This window comes from Bombyx mandarina, chromosome 23, assembly GCF_030267445.1.
Source record: "Bombyx mandarina strain Sakado chromosome 23, ASM3026744v2".
NCBI lineage: Eukaryota > Metazoa > Arthropoda > Insecta > Lepidoptera > Bombycidae > Bombyx > Bombyx mandarina.
The window spans coordinates 19,032,368-19,060,053 of NC_143229.1; the positions used below are offsets into that span (position 1 = coordinate 19,032,368).

Sequence of the window (27,686 nt, forward strand, 5' to 3'; positions counted from 1 at the left end):
CTCAGATTGAGAAAACTTTTATAATTTTCAGCAAGGTACTGATAAATCTGAATCTATTAATTCATATTAGTTTCATCACGTTACATTCGGGCCCAAAAATGTATGTAATCGTTTCAGTCTCCTTTCCCACACTAATGGAGAATATAGAGAAGGAGTGCAGAATGCTAATAATTTTTTTTTAATTATGCCTAAAAAATACATTAAATCAATTAAAAAAATATTACACACATTACCATGTATTTGACGCACACACGCATGCATACTATTTATTGTCAAACTTTTGTTCTTGACGTCTGTTGTCAAATTGAGAATAGATTAATAAATATCGTTTGTCTTTATTAATATTTGTCTATAGTGTAGTCTTTGCGAAATTTGTGATTATAGAAGTATATTGTACGAAGTATAGTGTACGAACTTATAATTTCAATTAATTATAGTCGAATTTCGACTACTGCGGGACCACTAGTTCTTATGATTATGTATATTGCAATTTATTTTTAAAATAATAAATTTTAATGCAAAACCGGCCTATCCATAATTTCACCCATAGATAACAGATGGCTTTGTAAACATTACTTTTGCGCGTATTGTCTTTTTGCCTACTTAAATTCAAATTCATGAAAACTTAAACCTCATTGCTCCATAATAACTATGGTAAGCTTAGGCCACTTTTGCGCTGACGGCATCAATTGACGTGACATCTGTCATGTACTTATTGTCAATTTGTCAATGTTTTGTTTTGACGTACCGTAAAATGGGGCGATTAGGGACAAATTCCAACTTTATGACCAATTTTAAGGTAGTTGTTGATGTATATAATGCTATATCAGGATCAAAATGATTGAGTCTTGGGGGCATCTTTGTTGTCTAATTTAAAATTATGCAACTAACATTCCAGTTTAAGCAAAAAATGCAAAAATAGGTGTAATCCCTATTTACCCGAAAATTGCGGTTAATTGGGACGAAATGAGAAATTTGCTAGGGTTGGCACTACTTTTATTTTTATATATAGTTTTAATTTATTTATTTATTTAGTTGCACCAACAAAGTGATCATCAATAAAAAATTTTGAAAAACTGACAAAAGTACATGGCAGACATCACCTCAATTATAGGTGCAATCGACAGTGCATTAACAACAATATATATATATATATACTTATTTATACATATATAGTGGGCTTTCTTAGAAACGGTTTATATTTCTCCGTTCTTGGTAAGTACTTAGGGGCTGATTTTTCTATCTGGGTTAATAGATTTGGTGTGTCGGTTATTCCATGGATTAATCAGATGAATACCCCCACTCTGAACAAATATAAAATATTTTATTGAGTATTACTTAGACATTTTTGTCCACCTTGAGATTTCATTGATCTTGTTACATGTCTCTGCAAAATCGACTTACTTATATTAAATTGATTATCTATTTCAACTAAAGACTTATTCCCAATTTCGCTTCGAATAAACCAAATTTTTACCAACAAATTTAAAAAATATTGTTATAACTACATAGACAACCCTACAAACCTGTACCTATTTATACTTAGGTCGTTTCCATATCACGTATTCTCATCCCAATTGACCCCTTTTTCGTTGTTATTTATACCTAAGACGTCCCCAATATCCTCAAAAACAACAGATTTTTACATGTATTTTTATTTAATCAAATACATTAAAACCAATAACAACTGAGACTTACCTTTAATATATATGCTAGTTCAAACACTAAATAACGTTTATAAATCATAGTCGTCTTCTATTAATATCAAATAGCAAATAGAGAGCAAAGTTTCTAGCACTAAAATAATTACCACCACAGGAAGTTAATTTGAAACGCGATTTTTTATAAGTTAGCAGCTATTATCATGCATATTCAGAGTTGTTTTGTGAACTTTCAACATTCTACTATTAAACTACAAAAAATGGAAGATCTTGCAACGAATATAAAACATATATTGAGCGTCGAAAGATTTTCCCGGTTTTTTCCCGATTCGCCTCTCAATCCCTAATCGCCCCATTTTACCGGTACACTTTGTTGGTGCAACTAATTAAATAAATAAAATAACGCCCCCAAGTGTATTTATTTGCACATTACATTATTTTGTAGCTCAACCAGTAAAACCCGGCTTGCTTTGTCGGCGATCTTTGGACGGACTTCGTTTTGATTGGTACTGACTGATCCGCTACAGCCGTTAGGTCAATCTAAAGATCCCGTCAAAATTGTCATTGTCATTGACAGTAAAATTGGGATTTAATTTCCATTTCGATGGAAGTCCAAAGTCTTTCGTGTGATTTAATTGTGAAACAAGCACCCATCTCCTTTATTACATACATAAAACCCATCTCTTTTATTTTTCAGATACCGAGCCCTTTCCCTCAAATTTTCGGATCAACTGTTTAATAAAACCTTAGCAACTCATATCGCGTATACGGCTTGTAAAGTACAAGGATCTATTGCAGTTTGGATTGTTCGTATAGAATTACTGAGTACATGGATATCCGATCTTATGTCGCTTAGAAATAAAGTTCAATATAACCATCCAAACTGTTCAAGCATGAGTCATGGTAAAAAATACAACAACACTCCTCATTGGAGAGGCGACTTACCAGCACTGGGCGTTCTGGCGGCCAGCGGCGGCGCCGTCGGTGGTAGCTGTTCGCTGACCGTCGGCCACCGTTCCAACAAGCGACATATGTTCGCGTGGCCCGCCCGCCAGGCGACTTTCGCAGGCGTCCGACCTTCAAACAAAATTAGCTCTAATGAACAGGGCTTTAATTATACGTTACGGATACGTTCCGTACGTGAGAAAATAAAAACAAACTTTAGGCATAGTTGTAATAAGGTATATTTTACTTTTTTATTAGACAATTTGAGGAGGCGTTTACAAAGGATATTCGGTTGGATACCTACATAATAGAATCCTTTTTAATAAATTATTTCATTGCATAGATGGGTGGACGAGCTCACAGCCCACCTTGAGATATGAATTATAGTTACAATAGTAACTCACCACAGTGGTCGGTCTGCTGGGGATCAGCCCCATACTGCAGCAAATACAGGACGCACTCCTCGTGACCTTCCTGCGCAGCTATACCTGAACACCAATACGCACGTGAACAGTCAAGAACTGATCTCATGTCCATAAGATAACTGACGCCATCTTCGCTTAGAAACGTCTAGATGTCAAAGATAAGTAAAATAAGTTAACTTTTAGAACATCATTAGCAAAAATATTGTCCATCACACTGATAATTCTAGCAATAAATTCACTATATAAAATATATTTTTTTTATAATCAGATTTTTTATATGGGTCTGGGCCCGTAGCGTAAATTAAAACAAAGTGATTTAAACTGTGACAAGAAACGAATGAATAACTTTAATATATTGAATGTAACGTAACAGATTAGTTATAAATAAGTATTAGGAGATGTCACTAGTGGCATCTGTATTTTGATATTTACAAAATAAATAACCCTTGGTCTACTATAAAAAAAAAGTGTGATTATAAATTGAGATAAAAACTATCCTATCGCACAAGCCGGATCAGACTACGAACGGTAAGCAAGGTTTCATTGAAACCAATTAATTAGTTCAGAAGTTCATCGCGGACAAACAACGTGTAACGATTTTTTTTTTGTATTGAATAAATTTTATTTTTAGCTCTACAAATATATGTTTATATATTTGTTTATTTTATAGGCCAGCGACAAAACCATTAAGTTGTCTTATATTATTTTCTTACACATCCTGTTAAAATATGAATGAAAAGTTATGAATATGAAAATATGAATGAAAAGAGATGTCTCGGTGTACCGGTGAAATATAGCCCTAAAGGCTTCGTCAAACAAAACGCGTACTTAACGCGCGTCAAAGCGCTAAACTGACGGCGCAATATGACGCCGAGATGTGTACTACTATGGAAAAGTACTGTCGAACAGAGCGCCAGCGCTAAAAGTACGCAGTGCTCTATCGCGGCGTTTGGACGCTTTGACGTCAGACGTAATTTTTTACAAATTTTACTTTAGCGTCCGAGTGAATGTGTATTAAAATAAATTTTAATAAATTTGAATTAAAAATAGTGTAAGAATTAAAATTGAAATAAAAAACTATAATTTAAAATTCTTAAAATTTATTTTCTATTTTTCAGTTGGATTTTCTATAAAAGCGTATTTTGTTATTTTTTTTAAACCCAAGCCCTGTATGGCAGTAAGTACGCACCTAGCGGCGTGGCTCCCTGCGAGCACAGCGCGGAGGGGTCGGCGCCGTGCCGCAGCAGCGCGTGCAGCGCCGCCCGCCTCCCGCGCCACGCCGCCGCGTGCAGCGCCGTGCGCCGCGCCGCGTCCCGCCCGTCCGCGCGCGCCCCCCCTGCCGCACGCACACAACACAGATATCGAGTGAACAGCTCACAGCACACACGACAATAGATATCTACTTAATATGTAAACGGTATATATTGTATGTATAATATCAATAGTACACCGCAGCATACCTGTGTTATCACTACATAGTATAAAGCAAAGTCGCTTTCTCTGTCCCTATATCTGTCTGTTCCTATGTATGTTTAAATCTTTAAAACTACGCAACGGATTTTGATGCGTTTTTTTTTTAATAGATAGAGTGATTGAAGAGGAAAGTTTATATGCATAATAACATCCATTAACTAGTGGAGAAATCAATAATAAATTACAGTTTGCGAAGCGAAGCGAGGGCGGATCATTAGTATTTTGATATTTTCCAGAATTTTTAATACTAAGACCTCCTATTGTGAATGTATCTGCTTTTTGACTGTTTTTTTAATGTGAATTGTGTTTTAGTGTGCAATAAAGTGTATTCTCTCTTATCCTCTCTCTCTCTTTTTACGAGGAATTACAAATAGGGATGTGCGCAATATAAAGTATGATACACAGTTTTTACAGTACAACGGCTGCCCTACCCTTCAAGCCGAAACGCTTTACTGCTTCACGGCACAAATAGGCAGAGCGGTGGTATCTACCCGCGCGGAATCACAAGACGTCCTATCACCAGTAAACTTGTGAGCGAACCTTTAAGGAAAGTTTAAGGACTGAAACAGTTTAGTTTAAAAAAAAAAAGATATTCCTTAGACAAATTAACTGACCGGTCTGTTATTTAGAAAAAAAGAAGGGTTCAGTTTTACATAATTCAATAGTACTCTTCAATATAATAATTTAAAAAGGAGATTAAAGGCTTTAAATGTTGTTTTCTTACCATTGCCAGAAAACGCACTTAAGGATTTTATTACTGTTCAATCGTTCTAGAATATTCCATACATCATTTATAAATATATTTAGAATAGAAGCCCTCCTTACCTACTGTGATCAGCAGATTCACCATGTCGGTGTGACCCTGCCACGCTGATACGTGCAAGGGAGTGCGACCCTGAAACCCACAGACACATGTAGCATGACATTGGCAGTGTAGGGACCACAAATGTCCCCATAGCATCTATATTGTTACGCCGGTAAGAGTAGCGCCATCTATCGCCGAATCGCCGAAACGAATATCAAAGGATCTAGTAACATCTCGAACGCTCGAGAATTACAACGCCATCTATTGTCAGATAGCGGAAACACACGTCGAAAATACTCGACTCGTGAGGAATATTCTCCATAATTCTAAGGATGTCGTATCGACTATAAAGGCGTTTGGCACGCAATAAGTTAGTTAGGAAGCGAAACAGCGAACGGATCACCTGAAGCGAAGCGGAAGAAGTGAATTATGAGTTTTAAAGTTTTATGTGAGTGTTTTAAGTGATAAATACAGTTTTTATTTATACTCCGATAGAATTTTTTTTATTTATTCCGAACCCCGGCCAGTAACAATATGTATGCGTTAGTAATAATTATACTGCAGTTATGCTATGTCAGTCTCGGAATTGGCGGGCTATCGAAAACATGTTAGGTTGTAATCCGAATATAGGAGAAAAAAAAAGGTCACCTCAGCATCAGCCGTGTGCACGCTAGCGCCGCAGGAAGTCAGCAGGAAGCGCGCCATGGCGAGGCGGTTGTCGAGGGCCAGCACGTACAGGGTGCTGCGCCGGTCCGCGTCCACGGCGTCAGCGTCCGCGCCGCGCGCGTGCAGCGCCGACACCGTCGAGAACTGGCCCTCCAGAGCAGCCAGCCTGGGGACGAGCGGGTCGGGTTAAATTCACTCGAATTTGCTTAGATACGTGGACGAGCTCACAGCCCATCTGCTATTAAGTGGTTACTGGAGCCCATAGATATCTACAACGTAAGTGCGCCACCCACCTAGAGATATGAGTTCTAAGGTTTCAGTATAGTTACAACGACTGCCCCACCCTTCAAGCCGAAACGCATTACAGCTTGACGGCAGAAATAGGCGGAGCGGTGGCACCTACCCGTGCGGACTCACAAGAGGTCCTAGCACCAGTAAAAAGTAACATCGCTTTCAAGAATTACGTATTTACCTTAAGGCGGTCTTCCCGTCGTGAGCTCTCTGGTCGACTGGCGCCCCCCAGTCGTCCACGAGGATCTCCACCAGCCTGGTGTGTCCCTCCTGGGCGGCCAGCATCAGCGCCCCCTTACCGTCGTTGTCGGCCTCGTCCACCTTAGCGCCTGCCTCTAGTAACGCTTCGCACACTTCGATGTGACCTGGAATTTAACTGAACTTGTGAAATAACTTTACTGGTGGTAGGACCTCTTGTGACTCCGCACGGGTAGGTACCGTCACTCTGCCTGATTCTACCGTGAAGCAGTAATGCCTTCCAGTTTGAAGGGTGGGGCAGCTGTTGTAACTATACTGAGACTTTAGAGCTTGTATCTCAAGGTGGGTGGCGCATTTACGTTGTAGATGTCTCCAGTAACCACTTAACACCAGGTGGGCTGTGAGCTCGTTCACCCAACTAAGCAATAAAAAAAAATGCAAGTGACGTCCAAGATCGCTCTCCGATACCCCCAACCCTACCCAGAGATACCCTACCAGAAAGCGAGAACGGACAGCAACGCGCTCTGGTCATTGCTGCAGTACCTTACGAACCCCGACCGACATAGAGTAGCAGCACATATCGTGAGTCCACACGGGGTGGCTACACCTTCATGTCTGTTTGTACCAGGAGCCGTGGGACAGCCTTCATACAGTGCAATTGACCTCATGTTGTAAGTAGGGAATCAAGCAATGATTGATTAGTATCGAATTTAATCCAGACCCCAGTGGGGGACAGGGTCATGGGGACAATCGGGGGCTCAGGGGGTCCTCCCACCTCTCCTCCCAATGCATCGGCACACAAACCCTCAATTAACTTACCTTCAAAAGCCGCGTAATGCAGGGGCGTCCACCCGGAGTTGTCCCGATGGTGCTCGTCCAGGCCGCGGTCGAGGAGTTGCCGCACCACTTCCACGTTGCCTGCACAACACAGGGACACACCGGATATAATCTGTCACAGTGACCTGAGCATCGCATAGTCCCTTTATAAGAAGCAGGGCCCTCAAACTGCGATACTTTAAGACAAATATTTTGTTTATATGGAAACCAGCGACATCTTGTAGCGGATGCCCCTAAACTTATATGCTGTTAAAGTTAAGGCATTTAATTATTGTATAACTAAACACAGAAAATAAAAATCTAATAAATCATACAAGTCTTTATTTGTTATAGACAACTTGATTAAATTTTATCAATTTGTGGTTTCTGAAAATTTACAGAATCTTTCTTTAAAAATAAAATAGAGGATAGGCAATATGTTAATGTCTACAGAAGCAATGAGAAACTAATCGAAGCCCGTAAACTATTTTGTTGAGTGCTTGAGTTGCTTATCTATAACTAATTTAAGTGTATTTATTATCTATGGTGAAAAGAGACAAGCAAAACTGGTGATAGGACCTCTTGTGAGTCCGCACGGGTAGATACTACCACCCCACCTATTTCTGCCGTGAAGCAGTAATGCGTTTCGGTTTGAAGAATGGGGTAGCCGTTGTAACTATACTGAGACCTTAGAACTCATATGTCAAGGTGGGTGGCGGCATTTGTGTTATAGATGTCTATGGGTTCTAGTTACCACTGAACACCAACCAGGCTGTGAGCTCGAAAAAAGTCTTCTGTCTCGCTCTGGCTGGTCGAACCCTATATCGTGTTTAGTGTCGTTACAGATTGGGGGCTGGTACGGACCCTGCGCGGCGGCGGTGCACAGCACGGTGCGGCCCTCGGCGTCCATGCCGTCCACGCAGGCGCCCCAGAACAGCAGCAGGCGCACGGTGTCGGCGTGCCCGGCCGACGCCGCCGCCCACAGCGCGGTGCGCCCGGCGCCGTCGCACGCCTCGATGTCCGCCTCCGCCTCCAGCAGCAGCTCGCAGATCTCGCTGCCGACACACACCTCACGGTTACAACACGAGGAGACTCTTTGAAGAAAAAATGGTACACGTGAAAGAAGTTAAGCTTCTTTTGCGGTGTGTAGCAGACTTCAATGTTAAGCAATGAAAAATGCGCGTGCAAGTTGGTGCACGTGAAAGAAGTGAATCTTCTTTTGCAGTGTGTAGTCCTCAATTTTAAAAATAAAAAAAAAGAAATCAATTGTAGTTCTTATCTGTAGCAGCGTGTCCTGAAATTGCTAATTACGTGTAAATTAAATTTCTTTTCCATAAGGTCTAGAATTCTTCTGTTTTAAGAAAACCACGCGTGGCTGCCAATATTGTCACTAGCCCAGGGTCAACTAATACATATTAAGCAATCTATTATAGAAATACCGAATTTTATTAGTATACAGTTAAAGTTCCTTTTTCGGTATTTAATATCTGTAATTTAATAATTAATCTATAATGTAAGGTTTTTTTATTGTCATCACATTTTTTGCAAAGTTTCGTAGAATAATCCACAGTTCTCTTAGCGACAGACCATATCAGCGTAATCTTAACTAGTAGGTGAGCTCACGGGGCTCAAACCTGACGACGTTGTTAACACGAACCCTAGCAAGAGCCGTGCTTCGCAGAATCTACCACCGGATTGGAAACGCGACCCACTAAGAAGATCCGGCGAGAAACTCAGTGGGCTGTGTCTGTGGGTTAATTCACTCGCCGAGCCCTTCGTTGCAAACGATGGAATCTTACTCTTCGCTACTTGTATAATATTTCACATTTAGATTTGAAGTGGCTTAACTAAAATTTTTAACAAAATGTGTTTTATACTTTGAACGACTTACGAACACGTATTCTATCAGAAAAAATTAATTTAAAAGCTTAGCTTCTAGAAAAGAACAAAGAGACACTTTTCGTCTCTTTTAAATCAAGCTTAAGCAATACTTTACGAGAACGACGGCGTGGACGTGGAGTACTCACGTGTGACCCTCGAAGGCGGCGACGAGCAGCGGCGTGGCGTGGTCGCGGTCGTGCGCCGTGACGTCAGCGCCGCGCTCCAGCAGCAGCGCCGCGCACGCCGCGCCGCCCGCGCACAGCGACGCCACCGCCAGCGCCGTGCGACCTGCGGACCCAGCGCGCTGCCACCACTCGAGACTTGTGGAGTCGACGTGGCCTAAAGGATAAGACGTCCGGTGCCTTCGTACGTAGCGATGCACCGGAGTTCGAATCCCACAGGCGGGTACAAATTTTTCTAATGAAACACGTACTCAACAAATGTTCACGATTGACTTCCACGGTGAAGGAGTAACATCGTGTAATAAAAATCAAACCCGCTAAATTATAATTTGCGTAATTACTGGTGGTAGGACCTCTTGTGAGTCCGCGCGGGCAAGTACCACCAGCTTGCCTATTTCTGCCGTGAAGCAGTATTGCGTTTCGGTTTGAAGTGTGGGGCAGCCGTTGTAACTATACTGAGACTTTAGAACTTATATCTCAAGTTGGGTAGCGCATTTATGTTGTAAATGTCTAGGGATTCAAAAACAAAGAGATGCCATGACAGGTATCCTATGTGTATGCCTAATAGATGGCGCTATATCTAACATGAATCAAGATTATAATGTTAACATAGTATACAACAGCCATTACCTTGAGAAATGAGTTTTAAGTATCGGTTGACACATCTGACTCTCCCTTCGTTAGGCGTTAGTGGTAGTTGAATGAGATATGCCCCTCCCTTCGAACCGGAAGGCGTTAGTGGTAGTTAAATGAGATAAGTGTGGTCACGGACCGTCCTCGTCGGCGTGGTCCACGCGGGCCCCGGCGTCCAGCAGCGCCCTCACGATCTCGGCGTGCCCCATGTACGCGGCGGCTATCAGCGCCGTGCGGCCCTCCGCGTCCGCGCGGTCCGGGGCTGCGCCGGCGGCCAGCAGCCGGGAGACCACCGCCTCGTGGCCGGACCACGCCGCCGCCCTGTAAGTGAGGCACGTTAAAAACGTTGGCCCTGTTTTATTTCGATTACCCACAAACAATAAACTATATTTCGTGAAACTAACAACAGGCAGCGGCTTGGCTCTGCCTCTGGCATTGCTGAAGTTTATGGGCGACGGTAACCACACACCATAGGGTGGGCCGTATGCTCGTCTGCCTACAAGGGCAATAAAAAAAAGAACATTGTTCGAGCCCATAGATTTAACATTGAAGTCAAAGGCGCTCAACTAATAAAGCTAAAATACTTTGTTGGTTTTTTTTCCCTACCTAAGCTGATGATCTTGAGAGACCATTTCACCGTAGCCTTAACTAGTAGATGAGCAAACGGGGCTCAAACCTGACGACGTTGCTAACGCTAGCCCTAGCAAGGGCAGTGCTTCGCAGAATCTACGACCGGATCGCAAACGCGACCCACTGAGAAAATCCGGCGAGAAACTCAGTGGGCTGTGTCTGTGGGTTAGTTTACTCGCCGATTCTTTCGTCACAAACGACGGGTTCGACGAGAACGATGACCGGTGTTTGAGGTACCTAAAAGCACTGTTAGTGGATCGAGAGGATCCATGTTTTGGACTACGTCGACTGTATACCATTCGGTCCGCAGGATCGGAAATGTTTATTGATAACGAAACTTCATCTCTGTCGTGGTTTATAAAAACTGCAGCCCCGGATAAGTGAAATTGTGGGTGTTTACTGAGACATGGTTGGGCAGAAAGTATCAGGGCGGTGGTATCTACTCGCGCGGGCTCACAAGGCTCTCCACACAATCTCCTCCCCACGCTCCTCTCCGCCCAGCTCGCTATGAGCATAGCTGAGGCTACACTATGCTCACCTCAGCGCAGTCCGGTTGTCCGCGTCCACACAATCGACGTCACATCCGTACTCCAGGAGCACGTCCACGACCTGGCGTTACAAAAACAATGACGTCACATAACCTTCTCAAGGTTAGAAGATACTATGGCACCGACAATACCCACTTATTCACACATCTCTTTTTATTTTCGGGCAGGGAACCCAGCCTCATATGAGGTGTCCACTTAGGGGACATGCGGGGTATGTGAGACTCGACTGTCTGCATATAATGGGAGCGGACCACGGGTTCAAAGATTTTTAGGGCTAAACTTTCCTTAAATCCTAAACTTTTTTTTTTTTTTTTATTGCTTAGCTGTGTGGACGAGCTCACAGCCCACCTGATGTTAAGTGGTTACTGGAGCCCATAGACATCTACAACGTAAATGCGCCACACACCTTGAGATATAGTTCTAAGGTCTCAGTATAGTCATAACGGCTGCCCCACCCTTCAAACCGAAACGCATTACTGCTTCACGGCAGAAATAGGCAGGGCGGTGGTACCTACCCGCGCGGACTCACAAGTCCTATCACTAGTCTTAGTGATAGCTTCGTATCAGGAACGGTGGCGGCCACTATACCGTGATAGTGACTGAGGATAGCTAAAAAGGACAAGGCCGTTCTGAAGATGTACCTCGGTGTGTCCAGCCCAGGCGGCGGCTCGGAGCGGGCTCCAGCCGTCGGCGTCGGGCACGTCGGGCGCCGCCCCCGCCCGCAGCAGGGCCAGCGCGCAGCCCGCCCGCCCGGCGCGCGCCGCCGCCTGCAGCCCCGCCTCCCCACCGCCCCCCGCACCCACCAGCTCCGGGTGACGCTGGCGACGAAACAAACACAGTTATAAGCCGCGCCAATAAAGAAACGAATCTAAAATAGCGGCGGCGATTATGCGCTCTGGCTCTAAACTATTGCTGTCTTTAGTCGCACACGGCGCGTACTGCATGCAAAAAAAATATCAGTTAAATATTGCCGTTCGAGTTGTGCGACTTAGATGACTGACAGCAAAATTGTCTACGCAAGTTGCATCCCAGCTGAGACACCTCCCCCTCTGCCGGGGCACCAAAGTAAAGTAAAGTACATTCTCATTAGTTTTTTATATTTTTTTACAATAAGCAACTGTTTCTGATTTTAAGGATGTCGATAAAACAAAACTGAGAATACCTTCAGAAGCGTAGCCAGGGTTTCCTCGTCACCCCTAGCGACCAGCTCGTGGATGATATTCGGATCCAGGACTATGGGATCCTCTCGTTCCTCACAAGATTCCTGGGGGACCTCATCCTCGTTCGACTGCTCTATTATCACCTGATGATAAAACCGAACATTAAACTCTGCCACTTCCTCCTAACTCCGAGAAGATGGAGAAGAAGTCTGTTTCGTGCTCTCTTCCACTGAACTGGTAAAATACTCAGAGATCGCTGCTGCCCATACTCCGCAGAATACCTGAAGACCCCTCACGACACCCACGAAAAGCTAGCCCGGTCAGGTTAGCCGTCACAGGACAAGATATTCGACCGCGTTCTGAATCGCGCTAACGACATAATCAAGATTGTTTAACGCATGGCACACACCTTAAAGCGTAAAGTATTGCTTAAGCTTGATTTAAAAGAGACGAATAGTGTCTCGTTGTCCTTTTCTAGACTAAGCTTTTAAATTTAATTTTAGAAATAAATAAATAATAATAATAAAAAGCCTTTTATTTCGTACAAGTGACATAAAAAGTGACAAAAACAAAAAAATAATGCAATTCCTAACTAATAAAATTAAATACTGTATCTGTTGTATAATATTAGGTATTATTTCCCACTTGCAAGAACCCCTCCTCGGGTAAAGGCCTCCTCCAAGGATAGCCAATCTTCTCTGGATTGCGCAATTTTAATCCAATTTGTAGTTGCTACTTTCTTTATATCCTCTTCCCATCTAGTATATGGTCTTCCCCTCTTTCTTTTTCCTAGTGGACCCGTCCATGTTGTTACCTTTTTTGTCCATCTTTGGTCCTGAAGGCGTGCAACATGTCCAGCCCATTGCCATTTTAAAGTTAAAGCTTGAACTAGTACATCAGTTGCTTTGCTAATTTTTCTGATTTTTGAGTGACGGATTTTCTGTATTTTCTTTAAATTTAGCATACTACGCTCCATTCCTCTTTGGCATGTGACTATTTTGTTTTTTATATTGTTACTAAACGTCCATGTTTGACATCCGTATAATAAGCAAGGCAGAAGGCAAGAATTTAGAACTTTAGTTTTGAGATTAGTAGGCAGGTTACTCTTGAATATTTCTCATAGACTCCAATATTTGTTCCATGTCAGTTGTACTCTACGGTTTACTTCTAGGTCATTGTGATTTCCGTTGAACCCTATTTGTTTGCCAAGGTATGTGTATACTTCTGTGTACTTCAGAGGTTCGCCTTCGACTGATATTGGTGCCTTTGTGTTGTTAGTCATAAGCATAGTTTTTGTGCGGTTGATTTCTAAGCCTACTTTCTTGCTAGCTTCATTTAATGATTCTATCATGGTTTCTAGTTGAAATCTAGTTTCTGTAATAAGCACTATGTCATCTGCGAATCGTAGGTGGCTTAGGTAGTCATTTTTAATCTTAATTCCGTATCCCCTCCAGTCTAGTGAGCTAATTATCGATTCTAGTGTGGCTATGAATAATTTTGGGGATAGTGGGTCGCCTTGTTTAACTCCTCTTTTCACTGGAAACCAGGGGCCAGCTGTCTCTAGTTTAACTCTATTTCTGCTATTTTTATAGATGTTTTTGATTACGTTGATGTACTGTTCTTCCACTTTTTGGCATCTTAGAGATTCCCAAATGCTGTCGTGGGATATGGTGTCAAAGGCCTTCTGGTAATCAATAAACGCAAGATAGAGTGGTCTCTGCATTTCTTGGTATTTCTCTATAAGAAGCTGTAGCGTATGTATGTGGTCCATAGTTGAGAATCCTTTTCTGAAGCCCGCCTGTTCCACAGGTTGCCTTGATTCTATTGCACTACTTATTCTCTCGTTAATAATTGAGGAAAAAAGTTTGTAAGTTGATGGTAGCAGGCTTATCGGTCTGTAGTTCCCCACGTCGTTTGGATCTCCTTTTTTATAGAGTAAGATTATATTTGACTCTGACCATTGGGTGGGTGTCTCTCCAGTTTCCAGAATCAAGTTAAACAATATTGCGAAAGGAGAAGCCAGCAAAGGTGTAGCTAGTTTTAGAGATTCATTTGTAATGTTATCCGGGCCTGGGCTTTTGTCTAATCTTAGTTTCTCCATGGCTCTTATGACTTCGCTTACCTCTATGTGAGTTACGCTTTTATTTTCAAACATGTATTTTGTATTTTGACTTGTGTTGATGTTGCTGTGTCTAGCGCTGTATAGGGTTTTGTAGTAATCGGTTGCTATATTAATAATTTCACTCCGGTTGTGTAGTGCTATGCCATCTCTTTTCAATCCGCCGATCCATGTTCTGTTTGTCCTTAATTCTTTGAAAGCTTTTTTCGTGCTTCCCGTTCTGCTAAGATGTTTGTTAATAATCTTGTGTCTGTGATTTATATAATCTTTTTTTATGCATTTATTTACAAGCTTGTACAAGGCTGAGATATGATTTTTTGTAGCTCGACTTTTGTTTTTACTTTTCTGCATCTTCTGTCTCTTCTTTAGCAGATCTAGAGTATGTTCTGACAATATTTTTTGAGTTTTGACAGGTTTAGGTATTGTAGTTGTAACAAACTGTTGACTTAACTTGATAACTTTTATAATGCTGTCATAATATTCCTGTACAGTTTTGTTCTCTGGTTGATTAAGTAAGTATTGTGATTCGTCAGATTTCAAGCATTCCCTATATGCTTGTACCTCTTGATCAGTTTTTAAAGGAATGTTTGGTTGATTGTGGTATTTAGCTCTACTCTTCCTATTTTTTGTTAATATTATTGTTGCTCGGACTGGTCTGTGGTCTGATGGATAATTAATATATAATACTTCTACGTTTTGAAACATGTGTGGTTGGTTGGATAGCATAAAATCAATTTCATTTTTATATTTTTGGTCTGGGGATCTCCAAGTCCATTTGTTTTTCGATTTTTTCTTGAAAAATGTATTTAGGATTACTAGTCGATTTTCAATTGCAAAATTTATCAATTTCTGGCCTCTTTCGTTCCTATCGCCATATCCATGGAGTTTCATGACCAGGTTTTCTTCCTGTTTTGGTTGTCCTATTTTGGCATTGTAGTCTCCCATCAGTATGTAATATTTATGAGCAGCCTCTATTGCTATACGGACTGTTATGTAAAAGTTATCTATATCTTCTTCGCTAGCTTTTTCGGTTGGTGCATATACTTGTATGATGGATATGGGAGTGTCTTCGATAATGATGTTTAGTAATGCAACTCTTTCTGTGAATCCAATGAAGCTTTCTATATTATTTTTATATTGTTTCTTTATCAAAAAGCCCACCCCATACATACCAGGTGTATTACCTGAGTGACAGAATATAAAGTGATCATGTTCTTCAATGATTGTTCCCGAACGTCTTGTTTCGGATAATCCTATGATGTCATATTTAAATTCTTTCAATGCTTCGTTTAATTCTATTAATCGTTCATGTGATAGGAGTGATCTGACATTGTATGTCAATATGTAGAATATCTTTTGAAGGTTTTTTTGATTCCCTGGAGGGTTTTGGTCATAATCTTCCACGGGGACCAACCGGATTGGAAGATGTTTTTCTTGTGTATTTTGTTTGTTTTTCTTGTGGGAGGGGGGTGGTAGTGGCTATATATTCTTGTTTTGATTGTTCTGCTTAATCAGTGTGTTGTTAGTATTTTTTGTAGTAAGGAAGTTGAGCATGCCCGGTTTCAAGGTACCCTCCGATAGACTAGATGATCTTTGTATCGGAGCTTGTGTTTTGTTCTTCTTGCTTGCTTGAATCTTTTTCTCATCTTGAGGGCGGGAATGAAAAAGGGGGGTTTCGGGTGAAGCAGATAGCATTCTTTTATTGGTATTTTTTGTGTTATTGTTCTTAGTTATTACTACCACTTTATCATACTTGATGATCGCAGTGTTGCCCTTCTCTCGCTCTTCCTGTACCTGTTTTTGTAGTTCTTTCCTTTTTTCCAAAATGTTTTGTGGATAATCCTCTTTTAAATAGTAAGGGGTATCATTCAGTTTTCCTCTATTTTTGTATATATCTATTTTTAAACCCAAAGTTACAAATGTCACAATAATTGGTCGAGGTTTTTCTCCTTTCTTGCCTATTCTCTTAGCCTCCTGAATGTCTGTAGAATTTAGTTTAATAGATAAGTGACGTTCTATGAAACTGGCTATACTTCTTTCCAAGTTTGAATATGAAATTTCCGTTTCTTCCACCCCAAAGAAGACAATATTCCTTAGTCTTGCTTGTTTTTCTAAAAAATACAGTCTTTTTCCTTGATTTTGCACTTCAGCTTTGAGATTTTCGAATTTTTCTTCCCAGGAATCAAACTTTTCGTCCAGTATTTTATTTATGTTTTGAGTCACTTGTTCTGTCACTTTCTCGCCGCTTTTTTTAATCATAGCTTTTTGTTCATCCAGTTCTTTTTGGATGGTTCTGAGTGCAATTAAAATTTCTTCCATTGTTTATTAGATAGCGTAACGATAGAACGAGTAACGAGTTTGTTTTGATACTGGTGGCGCCCTCTCTTATCTTAGGTGTATCTATTTCAATGGACGTTAAATAAGAGGTCAATAGTAGTCGGGATAACGTGAAAACTGAGTTATGACGAAGTTTGTTAGCATCGGCAGATGGCGTTAGTTGACGTGGCGATATATGGGTATTATATTAATGGGACTTAGATTATTATAATTTCTTTCGGATAATCTTTCCAAAACCCACTGACTTATGCTTGTTCGACACTCTGTGCCATCCGTTCGCTCCTCGTAGATTTTTCCCTCGATCAGATCACAAAATGATATTCAACGATGATCTTCTCACTCGAGTAATTTTTACAATTATTCATTAAATCCTTAAACAATTGGCTAGTATTCACTGTTTAGCTTGCAGAGTACAGGCAATTACGCGTACTTAAACTCACTTTTCAAGGAATGGCACTATTTAAATATTTTTAAATCACGATAAAATACAGAGCCGATGTGTATTCTGGCAAACTACCCTACCCTCCCTAATTTTAGAAAACGTGTTTATAAGTCGTGCAAAGTATAAAACTCGTTTTCTTAAATTTTTAGTTAAACCACTTCAATTCTAAAGGTGCGATATAATACAAGTACCAAACAGTAAGATTCCGAAGGGTTCGGCGAGTAAATTAACCCACAGACACAGCCCACTGAGGTTCTCGCCGGATCTTCTCAGTGGGTCGCGATTCCGATCCGGTGGTAGATTCTGCGAAGCACGGCTCTTGCTAGAGCAACGTCGTCAAGTTAGAGCCCCGTGAGCTCACCTACCTGTCAGCTTACACTGACATAACCTTCCAAGGTAACCAGCTTAGGTCGGAAAAAAGTAAGATTGCTCGGTGGAAGATAGCTTTGTCGGTTCCCCTGAATATTGACACATGCAAATATAACAATCAGTTTGATGTCCACTGACCTCTCCGGCTCCGACGTCGCTGGGGTCGAGCAGGGCCGGACCTTTAGCTAGTTCGTAGAGCGCCCTCGCGACCCGCTTGTCCTTGCACCAAGCGACTGGGGCTCCGCTGATCAGCTCCGGCATTATTGACTCAATTGAGGCGGAATCTAAGCACCGAGAGACCGACCGGTAATCTTAGAACTGTAGGAGATGCTGTGAGGCCGCACGGGTACATAGATATAACACTCATGAATCATATTTCTTCTGCCCTTCTCCCAGTCACCTGGGGTCGGCTCAACATGTTTTCTCCTTCCATACTCCTCTATCATATACCATTTCTTCGCTCACTCCCCTCTTACACACATCGTCATTCACGCAATCCATCCATTTCTTCTTAGGTCTACCTCTTCCTCGATATCCTTCCACATTCATAGTTAACAAATACCCTCTTACCATCTTTATTTTCATTTCGTCTCATCACATGTCCATACCATCCCAAGCGCGCACTTCTCAGCTTCTCAGTCACAGATGCCGCTTTCAGACTTCCTCTAGCATATTCATTCCGTATTCTATCCATTCTCATTACTCCACACATCCATCGCAACATTCGCATCTCTGCTGCATTCAATCGCCTTTCATCCGCCACTTTAGTTGTCCAACAAGATGATCCATACCATGACACTAATCTCACTCTATTTATATGTATGTACAAATAAAAAGTTTCTGTCGCATACTTATCGAGGGTCGAAAGTCGATTTGGCTTAAGCTACATTTTTGCAACTTTACATGAGAGCCATTTAAAGTTTAAAATTTGGAAAAAATATCATAACAAATAATAATTCTTCAGCTGTTTGAATAGGGTAAACTTAATAAGCTTTATTAAAGTTCAATTAAAAACATCGAACTGTTGTGATGCTGATATCAAATAAAACTGACCTTTAATTACAAAGATAAATGTCGCGTATTAAGCGAAGTGTCACTCAAACCAAATAGCCTTTTACACCCTCGATACAACAAAATTATTATGAATAAATAATTAACCACACCTTTTTATGTATTTTTTTTTTCAAAATCAAATTACACATCCTCAATCGAAACACACAACAAACAACTGAAACACATTCGAATTAATCATCATTACTGTGTTCCTTTTGCGAGGAAATACACAGAGAATAAACGTCTTTATCCCTTAGAACACAAAGTGTAAAATCAACGATAGATTATTTCAAAAATTTGTTTTAAAATAATTTCAACTTTATTACAATAGACTTAAGTTACATGATCCGTTGTTTTCGAACTTATTAAATTACAGGAAGCGATAAGAGAGATATTACGTGTTTTATTGCAAAATGGATTTAGTCAGAAAACCGATTTTCCTAAAACTATATCTGTTGTTTTTTTCAATTCAGTCTACAATGACTACCCTGGGTATTTAACTGACGCATTAAAAATAGGTTATAATAACAATGAATGGGTAATGCCTATTACTGCCGCGAAACAGTAACGCGTTCCAAGAGATGGATTCCGGGAACCACTTAACATTAGATGAGTTCTGAGCTCGCTTACACCATTAAATGAAGACTATTTTTAAAACTCTAACAGCGCCCCTAGCAGCAAACGCAATGGCGCTGTTTCAACTCAGTTAACTTTAACGCGATCGAGGAGTTAAAAAACTCGCACACAAGTCGGAGCGCTGCCAATGCGGCCTCGCACGCCCCCTATTAATCAACCTTAACAGATATAAGCCGACTTAACCTAATAGATGTATGTATGACTAATAAAAAATAAAGCACGCAAAATTATAATTTGCGTAATTACTGGTGGTAGGACCTCTTGTGAGTCCGCGCGGGTAGGTACCACCGCCTAGTCTATTTCTGCCGTGAAGCAGTAATGCGTTTCGGTTTGAAGGGCGGGGCAGCCGCTGTAACTATACTGAGACCCTTAGAACTTATATCTCAAGGTGGGGGGCGCATTTACGTTGTGGATGTCTATGGGCTCCAGTAACCACTTAACACCAGGTGGGCTGTGAGCTCGTCCACCCACCTAAGCAATTAAAAAAAAAGGTTATAATAACCGACCTGTAGCTTGCGCGTTCTCCTCCCTCCCACTCGACTCCTCGACTTGGCTCGCTTCAGTTTTCTATACAATCCAAGAACACCAGTTGAGTTTCGATATTAAAACCGCTACGTCACCAAACGTCTCCATTACGACATTACGTCACGAAACTTTCTTCACTGTCCATGGACAACTTTAGCGGGTGTCGTATGCTATCAACGTTAACATAGTCCAGTACGGGGATTCCCAAGCTGATGGCTGACGAGAGACCCCTGTATCGCGTAGCCCTGAGACTATATTCATGCCTAAGACCCCCGTCAGGGCAATTATTCAAAGCAAGTTTTTCGTCTCATATGAAATGTATTTTAGCCATTTATATACGACGAATGAGGTATTGCTGGTGACCCGGAGGCCTTTCCAGGTTCACGGAGACGTGAGGTCTGCCAACAGCCCCCCAATGCCTCAGAGAGCTGACATATCAAGTATACAAACTTTTGCACGCTTATCGACTTGTTCTATTATTTTAATTGCAACAATAAAATTGTCCACTAAAATATTTCGCATTCTTACAACAAGTTGGCGACACACAACTTAAGATACCATCATGAAAGTTTCAAATAATAACTTTCGACTAAAATCTCGCTTAATTCGGCCCCTTGGAACGTTTTGCTATCCAAGGTACTGTTCCAACTACCCTCTAATATGAAACAGCTTAAGTGATTTCAAAATGTCCCTTTTCTTTATTGCCATGTTATCAGACGAGTATAGTACCTAATGGCGAGCGATCACTATCGCTCATGGACAGCAGCAATGTGGCACAGTGAAGCCAGCCTGCCTACTGCTGCAGCCTTTCGCAAACCTCGTTCGGAGGACATTTTTCAGCGCTAGGGCGTCAAAAAAATCTTTAGAAATGTCCTGACGACGGACGCGGAAACCTTTAGCAGGATTCCTAGGTCTGCCAGTTTCCTCTTTACGTAGATATAGGCACTATATCGCTAAACGTGACTAAGCGACAATAGCTGCTTTGTACATAAACGATAGGCAATAGCCATATTCGATGCGCAAAAAAAATATATTTCTAGGTCTATTAAAATCATTTCAATCCTACCGCTAGATTCGTTAATATAGATTTGTTTTCAGGTATTTCAACTTTAAATTAGTCTACTGTAAATTTCACGCATTGTCGCTTAGTCACATTTGCCTTTCAAGCGTCTATGTAATTAATCGCTTTGTGTCTAAGACGCATACAACCGAAGATTTTTTTTATTCTTTCTAAATCCCCTCACTGACCTGCGACATGTCCAGTCTCCGGACCTCGTTCTTCAGGGCCGACTCCACGTCGCACGAAGAATCCAACACCCACAACAAGACCAGGGTGTGCAGATCGACCGGCCCATCTTGATCGCTGCGTTTCAGACATAAAAAATTACATAAAAGACGTGTGTGCCGTTATAAATACATAAAGGATGTGCGACACTTATTAAATACATAAAAGATATGTGAGCCGCATAAATACATAAATGACATGTGAGCCGTTATAAATATTTAAAAGAGATATGAGCCGTTATAAATACATAAAGGATGTGTGAGCCTTTATAAATATATAGAAGACGTGTGAGCCGTTACGATCCCTATACCGTTCTCAAAAATATATAAATAGGCAAATATAACTGAATACAGTATACTGATCTATTAGCCAAGCTTTTTTTCCCCTATCTATGCTGATAGCCTTAAGAGGCTATTTCAGCTTCGCTTTGACGTGTAGGTGGTAAGCTCACGGGGCTCAAACCGGGAGTGTTGCTAACACTGGCCCTAGCAAGAGCCGTGCTTCGCAGAATCTACCACCGGATTGGAAACGTGACCCACTGAGAAGATCCGGCGAGTGTGACAGTGGGGTGTGTCTGTGGGGCGCCTCAAACACTCACCCTCTGCTCTTATTCAGCGACGACAGATGATGCTCCAGCCGCGTCATGTGGTACACGTAGTTGTGGATCTCCAGCGCTGACAGGCTGCATGTGGAACGAAGACACGGCTACAGTGAGCTCGACCGGTCTACTGTTTGCTTAAGGCTTGAGATGGACGAGCTGACGGACCAACTTTGCACCCGGCAGAAATAGGCAGGGCGGTGGTACTGACCCGTGCGGATAACATAAGACTGTATTGCGTCACGTTAAGGTCTCAAGTCAACAAGAACTCGTGCTGTCTCGCTCGTCTTTTAGTCTCTTAGGTCTCATAGAAACAGATTCAATCTCAGTATCGTTCGGTTTCGTCTTTCCCATAGTTTTTTTTTATGATTGAAAGATTACTGGTGGCCCGGAGACCTTTCCAGTTTCACCAGGACAGGTGGGCGAGCAAAGGCTCAGTCAGGAGCGGTAGGATCAGCTAACAGCTGCCCGAGCGCCTGGAGATCTAAGAACTCAAGAGCAGCTGCTTCGCGAATGAATCTACTACCGGATCGAAATCGCGACCCGCTGAGAAGATGCGGCGAGAAACTCAGCGAGCTGATGCATGGGTTAGGTTGCACGGCGAACTCTTGGTCGAGTTCGACGAGTACAGTTACCGGGGTCCCTAAGCCTGCTCCTAGTGTTAGAGCTGAAGGCGTCTAATGAAAAAGTTATTGAATCTGATGGATCCGTAAGGACGTGTCTAGGGCGTCGACGGTGACTGGCTCCTGCGTGATCAGGATTCGGGGAGTAGTCAGCGGCGGCAACGATAGGCGATTACCATGACGCATGCCAGTCTACTAGATATTGCGGCGCCTTAGTAAGAAGATCGAAGAGAAAAATCGACATAATTACGTCAGTGCGCCGCATAGGACAATGTCGACTTATGTTACCCCTCCCAACCCTCCCCCTACCGTTTCGCTATGAGTGTGTAGTACATGGCGAGCGCGGCGTGCCCGTCCGCCAGGCAACACAGGTACCGCCGCGTGCAGTGCTTGACGTCCAGCAGCCAGCACGAGAACGAGTGGTGGAATATCGACAGGTAGCCCGTGCTCTTCTCAATCACCAGGATTCTGAAAGGACATGACCATGATTTCATTATCCTCTTTTTTTCCCTACCTAAGCCGATAGCCTTGAAAGGCTATTTCAGCGTAACCTTAGCTAGTAGGTGAGCTCGCGGGGCTCGAACCGGAGTGATGCTAACACTGACCGTAGCAAGAGCAGTGCTTCACAGAATCTACTGCCGGATCGGAAACGCGACCGACTGAGAAGATCCGGCGAAGTGGGCTGTGTCTGTGGGTTAGAGTTATCCTCGAGACAGGTCCACCTCCTTCACCTCGAACTAAGTGCTCTGAGGAATTATTTGAGATGATACCATCATCACGTTTTTACCATCGCACCGCCCGCCACCAGAGTAGAGTTCATCCATACTACCTGGAGCCACTGCGTTCATCCACAGTGCGTTTCCAGAGATCATTTTTGCCACGTGCCATCCGGCTTTGGTCGGTTCGGTGTTTCCTGAGCGCTACGACATGCCCTTCTTCAAACGAAGCTTGCGGAGAGTACTTTACGGTAGGCAGCGGCTTGGCTTTGCTCCTTGGATTGCTGAAGTCCATGGGCGACGGTAACCACTCACCATCAGGTGGGCCGTATGCTGATCTGCCTACAAGAGCAATAAAAAAGAACACTACCGACCTCCTGAGCAAGTGAATTCTTCTATTAAAATCTTCTCTCGTTACACTGTATTCTTTCGTGAGCAGACATTTGTAGAGCATCTCCTCCGTGACCCCGCACCGGGCCGCCAGCAGCACATCTAGCAGGAGACGAACCTGCCGCAGTAAGGATGCAGATAAGGCGAGCTATTAACTATAGCCATAATTCAAATACAAAGCATTAAGACACTGACAGTAATTTTTGACATCCTTAACTAGCTGTTACTCGCAAGCACCCCCGCGTTGTCGAGGTAAGGGTTATTCTATTTTAGTCTCCTATGCTATTAACCGATGCGTAGTTCCGAAGTGAGAGAAGGACAAACAAACACACTATCACATTTATAATATTAGTATATATGTAGCGTTTCAATAAGGTTTTGCAAATGTACACTAGAGGGCCAACCCTGAGCTTTCCGTCTCGTCTACTTAATGTAACTGCAATCCGTATCGCTGATAACGTATGTGGTGATAGTTTAAAAGCATCCTCGGAGGCTTACGTATTTGAAAGCTTTTCGATTTGTCTATTAACGCTAGGACTACGGCGCGTACAACGCCGCTAATATATCCGGAACCCAATAGAATTAGGAATCGTTACATAAACCCGATTCCAATAGTATCGTGGCGAGCACGCAACGCCATTCCGTCTACTCCTGCCGCAAAGTAATCATACGCGTTGAAGGTTGCCTCAACCAATTACGTTGTGATATTCAATTAACTGTAGCCGGGTATGTATAATAATAATATACTGTTACGCCGGTAAGAGTAACGCCATCTATCGCCGAATAACCGAACGAATATCGAAGGATCTAGTAACATCTAGAACTCTCGAGGAGTACAACACCATCTATTGTCAGATAGCGGAAGCACGCATCGAAAGAGCTCGACTTTTGAGGAATGTTCGCGATAGTTCTAGCGATGTGGTATCGGCAATAAAAGCGTTGCAGAGATGGCACATAGTCAGTCAGTAATCGGAACTACTCAAAGCGAAACGGCGAACGGATCACCTGAACCTAAGCGGAAGAAGTGGAGAGTAAAGTTTAGTGTTCTGTGCGTGTTCAAAGTGTACTTTGTGTTCAAAGTGTAGTGTCATACAGTTGTACTTTGGTGGAACATTTATTTATCCCGAACCCCAGCGCGTTACAATACCTTAGCGAATCGTCTCCCATGGAACAGTCTCTGCGCCAGCCACAGATACAATCCGTTTAGGGTGCTCGGTATTTCCTTTATCTCACGAAGAGCTATGAAGCCGTCTGCGACACCGTCCAGAACCTGGTGGATTTTAATTTTTATTACAGCGCCATCTATTAGCAAATACAAGACGTTTATATTTTGAAAACAGCGCCATCTATTGAAATCGTTTTACAAACTGGAAACACCGACCCTTTCGCAGCATTCATTCAAAGATATCGATCCCAAGTGATACACAAGACAAGGATTTTATTTATTTCCTCACGATTTCTATTACGATTGATTTTCACTATCATTCGGTCCTGTACGAATGGATTCGGATACCTTCTCAAGGTACAACAGACACCCGTCGCTCTTGATTCGGAGGTGGTCCAGAGCCGCGGCCGCCGCGGCCGCAGCCGCCGAGTCGCTTGATACGCGGGCCCTAAGATAAGAAAAAAACTAATTAAAACTCCCATACCTTTCTACAAATTTATATTAACATAATTTAATATTAAGACAAATATTTTTTGTATGGAAATTAGCGACATCCTGTAGCGGATGCCCCTAAACATATATATAGTTAAAGTTAAGGCATTTAATTATTGTATAACTAAACACAGAAAATAAAAAAATTAAAAATCATACAAGTCTTTATTTGCTATCGAAAATTTACAAAAACACCCAATCCATAGGTCGCTGGTTCAAATCTGGCTTGAAGGACCAAAAAAATGTGAGGGCACCGATCTGGGGTGTAGTAGTTGTTTACTAATGATAAGTCTGGATTTTAATAACTCACATTAATACACTCAATCATGTACAAATGTTCTATGCTATAAATGTTATATGTTAATGTTGTAATTAATAAATGTTAATGTTAAATGTTACGGTCGAACCCGACTTCCGCGGAACCAGGTTAATGTTACTGTCCAACTGCAAATTTAAATAAACGTGCAGTGTGGCGTTATATCTTGTTAAGATGTTCGGCCGTATTACCCCGAACATCCATTATTAAAAATAAAACATAGGACAGGTAATATGTTACTGCCATCTACAGGAGCATTGAAAAACTAATCGAAGCGAAGCCATCTAGTGGCCGACGACCGTAAACATTTTAGTTGAGTGCTTGAATTTCTTATCTATAACTAATTTATGTGCATTATCTATGCTGCAAGCCTCACAGCAGAAACAAACGGGGTGGTGGCAAAAATACTGTACCGCACTTTTTTTTTGCTATTACTACGTCGTAATCGAAGACCATGGCGGTCGCTGACTCCTCACCTCAGCCTGGGCTCGGTGTCCAGCCGCGCCAGCACGTAGCGCTGCACGTCGGCCGACACGTGCGCGCGCTGGAGCTCGTCCAGGGTTATCTTACGGAACCCTGTAACGCACATATTTTTATACACATATTTCACGCCTATTTCTGCCGCGAAGCAGTAATGCCTTGCGGGACGGCCGTTGTAACTATACTGAGACCTTAGAACTTATACCTCAAGGTAGGTGACGGCATTTACGTTGTAGATGTCTATGGGCTCCGGTAACCGCTTAACACTAGATGGGCTGTGAGCTCATCCACCAATCTAAGGTATAAAAAAAGAGGTAGGGGAAAGATCTCAAAATAGCAATAGAAAGAAGATTGTACAGTAACGTCATTATTCAATACAGTTTTTCCTAGGTAATTGCTAGTAAAGTCATGAGGCTATTCTGGTTTCACCTGACGGCTTACCAAGTTCACGGGTAGCCAGAGAAATTTTACTAATACTGGTCTAAAACCAATGCTTCACGGAATCTACCGAGGAAGGAGGAATCTCCGAGAGGATCCAGTGAGGTACTCGCTGGGATGTTTCTATGGGTTATCAAGAGACTTCGATATAAGTCCTAAATTACCACTCAGCTCTCACGAAAATTTTCTATCATCTCAGTTGCTTGAGCGCTATGCCAGGTCCTTCTTCAGACGAGGCGGCTTAGGGGAGCAGTCAGCGACTTTGCCATGTCCGTGACCACTCGTCACCAGCGCTAATAACATACGTAATACCAGTCGTCGTCATACCCGTGAACATCTTGGTGAGCTGCCTGGAGTGTCTCCGCGCGGTGCACAGCAGCAGGAGCCACTGCGGGAAGAGGTGCTGCTGTCGGGCCAGCAGCGACGCCACCGTGCTGGCTGCGTCTTCGTTGCGGACCGAGCTCACTGTCGCACCTGTCCAGTTAGTTGTATATGTTGCATATAGGTTGCAGGTATGCAGATCCTCAATCTCAACCCGGACCTCAAAAACGCGTCTCGATTTGATAGCAGCGATGTCTATGTTTTCTGTTAAGTGGTTACCGGAGCCCATAGACATCTACAGCGTAAATGCGCCACCCACCTTGAGATATAAGTTCTAATGTCTCAGTATAGTTACAATGTCTGCCCCACCCTTCAAACCGAAACGCGTTACTGCTTCACGGCAGAATTAGACAGAGTGGTGGTACCTACCCGAGCGGACTCACAAGAGGTCCTACCACCAGTAACGTGAACCATCAGATGAAAGACCTTACCAAAACCCCACTTAACCAGTGCGTGCGCCAAGCCTCAGTTCTCGAACTATGGACACATGTGTCAAAGCTTTAATAAGCAAGGATTCCACATGACCACTCTACCAAGAGTAACAGACTATGATGATGAACTACTAACCCTGGCTCGGCCGTGAGCTCAGCAATGAAGATGAGTATACCAAAAAAGCTCACCGTCCAGCGAATCTTGGTCGATGGCGTCCACCAACAAAAACAAGCACTGCTTGGGCGCCTCTATTTCCAGTAGGGGGAAGAGAAGGGCCTTCTTGAAGCATTCGTCTGGATTCTCTTCCAAGTTCTGGGGCAGCAGCGCCTGTGGGACGAGGAACTTCGTGTAATTAGTCTGAACGTTTGTTGACTCGACGTCGCGGGGGTCAGCCTAACCCTGATTTCCAGATCGAGGGTGGTCGATGGTGCTGGACATGGACGTGTCGTATCCCCACGCGAGTTTATAAACTAAATCTAGTTCTAGGTTGGTTTATGGATCACATTACTCGACGAGTACTTTACGCCGATGCTGCCACGTAAAAAGGTCAGTGACCTTGCCTTCGTGTATATACA

The 27,686-nt window shown here is 42.6% G+C and overlaps 2 protein-coding genes across 4 annotated transcripts in view; both read right to left on the reverse strand.

Moving 5' to 3' along the window:
• LOC114249773 (uncharacterized) overlaps window positions 1-27,686 on the reverse strand; it is a 100,322-nt gene that overhangs the window by 22,564 nt on the left and 50,072 nt on the right. For all 3 annotated transcript variants that reach the window (XM_089737284.1, XM_089737285.1, XM_089737286.1), the window contains exons 10-33: window positions 27,300-27,438; window positions 26,626-26,772; window positions 25,857-25,956; window positions 24,921-25,020; window positions 24,555-24,677; window positions 23,392-23,525; window positions 22,611-22,769; window positions 21,679-21,762; window positions 21,044-21,158; window positions 19,777-19,837; window positions 17,720-17,865; window positions 12,317-12,457; window positions 11,796-11,972; window positions 11,145-11,215; window positions 10,116-10,297; window positions 9,308-9,449; window positions 8,145-8,335; window positions 7,284-7,382; window positions 6,448-6,631; window positions 5,958-6,141; window positions 5,330-5,399; window positions 4,221-4,367; window positions 3,011-3,094; window positions 2,607-2,738 (exon numbers count right to left, since the gene is read on the reverse strand). In XM_089737284.1, coding sequence (XP_089593410.1) covers window positions 2,607-2,738; window positions 3,011-3,094; window positions 4,221-4,367; window positions 5,330-5,399; window positions 5,958-6,141; window positions 6,448-6,631; window positions 7,284-7,382; window positions 8,145-8,335; window positions 9,308-9,449; window positions 10,116-10,297; window positions 11,145-11,215; window positions 11,796-11,972; window positions 12,317-12,457; window positions 17,720-17,865; window positions 19,777-19,837; window positions 21,044-21,158; window positions 21,679-21,762; window positions 22,611-22,769; window positions 23,392-23,525; window positions 24,555-24,677; window positions 24,921-25,020; window positions 25,857-25,956; window positions 26,626-26,772; window positions 27,300-27,438 — 3,112 coding nt within the window. The remainder of the gene's footprint in view (window positions 1-2,606; window positions 2,739-3,010; window positions 3,095-4,220; window positions 4,368-5,329; window positions 5,400-5,957; window positions 6,142-6,447; window positions 6,632-7,283; window positions 7,383-8,144; window positions 8,336-9,307; window positions 9,450-10,115; window positions 10,298-11,144; window positions 11,216-11,795; window positions 11,973-12,316; window positions 12,458-17,719; window positions 17,866-19,776; window positions 19,838-21,043; window positions 21,159-21,678; window positions 21,763-22,610; window positions 22,770-23,391; window positions 23,526-24,554; window positions 24,678-24,920; window positions 25,021-25,856; window positions 25,957-26,625; window positions 26,773-27,299; window positions 27,439-27,686) is intronic.
• On the reverse strand, window positions 15,913-17,079 carry LOC149500248 (uncharacterized). Its single transcript, XM_089737296.1, has one exon. The coding sequence runs from the start codon at window positions 16,750-16,752 to the stop codon at window positions 15,913-15,915; it is 840 nt and encodes a 279-aa protein (XP_089593422.1). The 5' UTR covers window positions 16,753-17,079.

Coding starts and splice junctions, on each gene's coding strand:
- LOC149500248 (XM_089737296.1), bottom strand. CDS start 16,752: ATGGAAGAAATTTTAATTGCACTCAGAACCATCCAAAAAGAACTGGAT.